A 2,815-nucleotide genomic window follows, 5' to 3' on the forward strand; every position below is an offset into this window, starting at 1 on the left:
CGGGGAGGGGGGGACTGTGGACACGGATAAGTGGACACGGATAGTACTGCATACACTCTCGTGCAAGCTTCCTTGTTTCGTTAAAATGAAGCGTAATAATAGAACGATCCCAGCCCCAGCCCCCGCAATACGCCACATGCAAAAGTGAACGCGATACACGCAGGCTGGCCACAGCTTCTGTTGGCTGCCAACGTAGCCACTTAGCGACTCGCTTACGTACTCAAAGTTTCACAAGACCCATTCGCTAGAGTCCACCACCACCTACAATGTACATATGTCTTCTTACGCTACCCATCACAGGCTATCAATCATCTATCAGTCCAGCTCCAATCTCATTGCCTGTCCTCAGTACCCACTTGTCCTCCCCTCGTGCCATGATAGGAAGATAAGACTTGTAGAAAAGCTCGTGTTCTGCCTTCTATTTCCCCCTCTAGTCATGGATTCTGCATCAATGATGTTAGCTCTTCTTGTTACTTTATCCCTTCTGCTTAATGTACCACCTGCAGTCCTCTCCGCTCACTCCCATCATAAACAACACAATCAACCTCACTCGAGGGAGGAAATTGAGGCTGAGTACATGCAGTGGCTAGCTCGAGTAGGAGCAAAGAATCTGCATCAGCCTGCATCTTCTAACACGGCTGTCCAGAATGTCGACTTTCGTCAATCAGCCCTGCCTGCTCGTGTCATTACCGTGAATAAGAGGGGTACTGCTAATTTTAAAACTGTGCACGAAGCGGTTACCTCAATCCCGAGTGGAAATCAAGAAAGGGTGATAATCCAAATAGATGCGGGAGTTTATGAGTGAGTAATATGCGATTTAATTGCTTCAATCTATGATGTCTTGTACAACTATACGATAAGATTTGAATCAATGATAATGTTGGCAGGGAGAAGGTGAAAATCCCGAAGAAGAAACCGTATATTACATTTCAAGGAGCAGCGGATGGCGAAACGATAATAACGTGGCATGACAATGCGAGGACTGCCGGTTCTACGTTCAAGAGTGCTACTGTGTCAGTAATGTCCGATGGTTTCATTGCCAAGGACATGATTTTCTCGGTACGTCGCGAGATTGTATATAAAGCTTTGCATATAAATTCATACATTTGTTGGGTGCTGAGTCTCATGATATTATACTCATGCTCTGCGATGCTATTGATGCTGCAGAATTCGGCACCTTATCCCAACGAGGGCTCAACAGACATGCAGGCGGTAGCGTTCCAAATCTCCGGCGACAAGGCGGCATTCTACAACTGCAAATTCTTGGGAACCCAGGACACACTATACGACCACAAGGGCCGCCATTACTTCAGCAACTGCTACATTCAAGGCTCTGTAGACTTCATCTTTGGCGGCGGATTATCTCTCTATGAGGTATAACTACTACTGCATGCTCATCATGCTTAATCCCCTTATCTCCTTACGAGTAATTACCCCTGCACACCCCCCACTTCCCCTTACTACAACTCATTGATTCATCTGTAATGCAGAAATGTGAACTGCACGCCATCTCCAAGGCCTACGGTTCCTTCACAGCGCAAAAGCGGAAAAGTGGGCAGGAAGACTCAGGATTCTCGTTTGTGAACTGCAAGCTAACTGGGTCTGGCCTCCTGTACCTTGGTCGAGCCTGGGGCCCTTACTCGCGAGTAGTCTTCATCAGCTCCTACATTGATGCCCAGATTGTGCCGGAAGGATGGTACAATTGGGGCGACTCCAGAAGGGAAAGGTAAGTGTCTGCGCAGCTTTTAAGCTGCCCGGCTCCGAGCTCTAAGCTCTCCTCCTAGCTATAAAACCTTCCTTTTTCATTACAGTCCCTGTAGCTGCACTGCATCTATGTTGACATTGCTTTGTTGTGCAGAACCGTCTTCTACGGACAGTATGATTGCACAGGACCCGGCGCCACTATGAAGGGTAGAGTGGTGTGGTCGCGCGAGCTCACTTCTGCGCAGGCTGCTCCCTTTATGTCTCTCAGCTTCGTTGATGGAGAGCAGTGGGTAACGCAGTGATCATCATGAAGATCAAATCCAATGTCTTCCCCTCCCCCCATTATCTCCTTGTAAATCCACGGTTCGGCTGTGTGTTTGGAGCTTGTACATTTTCTCATTGTCCTTTTTTAAATAAAACATTTTCCTATTTTAAGGTACGAAAAACATTGAGGTACCTTATATAAGGAAAAAATGCTAGTCCATCTTTTGCCTTTCCAGGGAAATAATGGGGTTGTCCTTGGTTTTGCCCTTCAAATGAAATAATGGAGCTGGCCTTTAAATATTGCCTCCAAAACCTAGGGCTCACATATTAAAAAAATGAAGTGTGAAATTTAAAACTCAATTGGCTCATTTGTAATCCAAGAGCACCACACTCAAGTGGATTAGAAACGGTAATTATATGAAGTAATGAGAAGTACAAGTATGACATTTTTTAACAATGGCATACAAGTATGACATTTTTTTAGCAATGTCATGGTCCTAAACTAGCAATGTCATGGTCTTGGTCATAAGAACTAAAATTATAAGAAAAAATCATGGATGGTGTGATTGCTCAATGTAAGTTTAAATTTAAAAAACAAATTATAAGAAAAAATCATGGATGGTGTGATTGCTCAATGTAAGTTTAAATTTAAAAAACAAAAGGAAATTAAAAAATTGGGGTGGCACGAAGAAGCTTAAGATATGACCTATATGCTAGGATCATATTTTCTTTTGTGCTATGATCATAATATTCATGTGCGCCTAGATACACTATCAAGCATATCCTAGTGCTATCATGTGATACACATTTATATTTCTTTTGTCTTGAATATCAAATTAAAACAGAG

The 2,815-nt window shown here is 43.7% G+C and overlaps 1 protein-coding gene across 1 annotated transcript; it reads left to right on the forward strand.

Moving 5' to 3' along the window:
- Nucleotides 1-277: 277 nt before the first annotated feature.
- LOC147634050 (putative pectinesterase 53) lies at nucleotides 278-2,261 on the forward strand. Its single transcript, XM_086804538.1, has 5 exons — nucleotides 278-801; nucleotides 888-1,059; nucleotides 1,168-1,374; nucleotides 1,491-1,726; nucleotides 1,859-2,261. Exons 1-5 carry the CDS (start codon nucleotides 437-439, stop codon nucleotides 2,004-2,006), a joined length of 1,128 nt encoding a protein of 375 aa, XP_086660664.1. The 5' UTR covers nucleotides 278-436; the 3' UTR covers nucleotides 2,007-2,261.
- Nucleotides 2,262-2,815: the final 554 nt, after the last annotated feature.

The sequence above is a fragment of the Cibotium barometz genome, chromosome 11 (genome assembly GCF_041138505.1).
Source record: "Cibotium barometz isolate CiBa-2024 chromosome 11, ASM4113850v1, whole genome shotgun sequence".
NCBI classification, from domain to species: Eukaryota; Viridiplantae; Streptophyta; class Polypodiopsida; order Cyatheales; family Cibotiaceae; genus Cibotium; species Cibotium barometz.

Bases quoted from the DNA above. Each gene is read 5' to 3' on its own strand.
- LOC147634050 (XM_086804538.1), top strand. From the start codon at position 437: ATGGATTCTGCATCAATGATGTTAGCTCTTCTTGTTACTTTATCCCTT. The intron at 802-887 runs GTGAGTAATATG...TAATGTTGGCAG, and splicing joins ATAGATGCGGGAGTTTATGA to GGAGAAGGTGAAAATCCCGA. The intron at 1,060-1,167 runs GTACGTCGCGAG...TTGATGCTGCAG, and splicing joins CCAAGGACATGATTTTCTCG to AATTCGGCACCTTATCCCAA.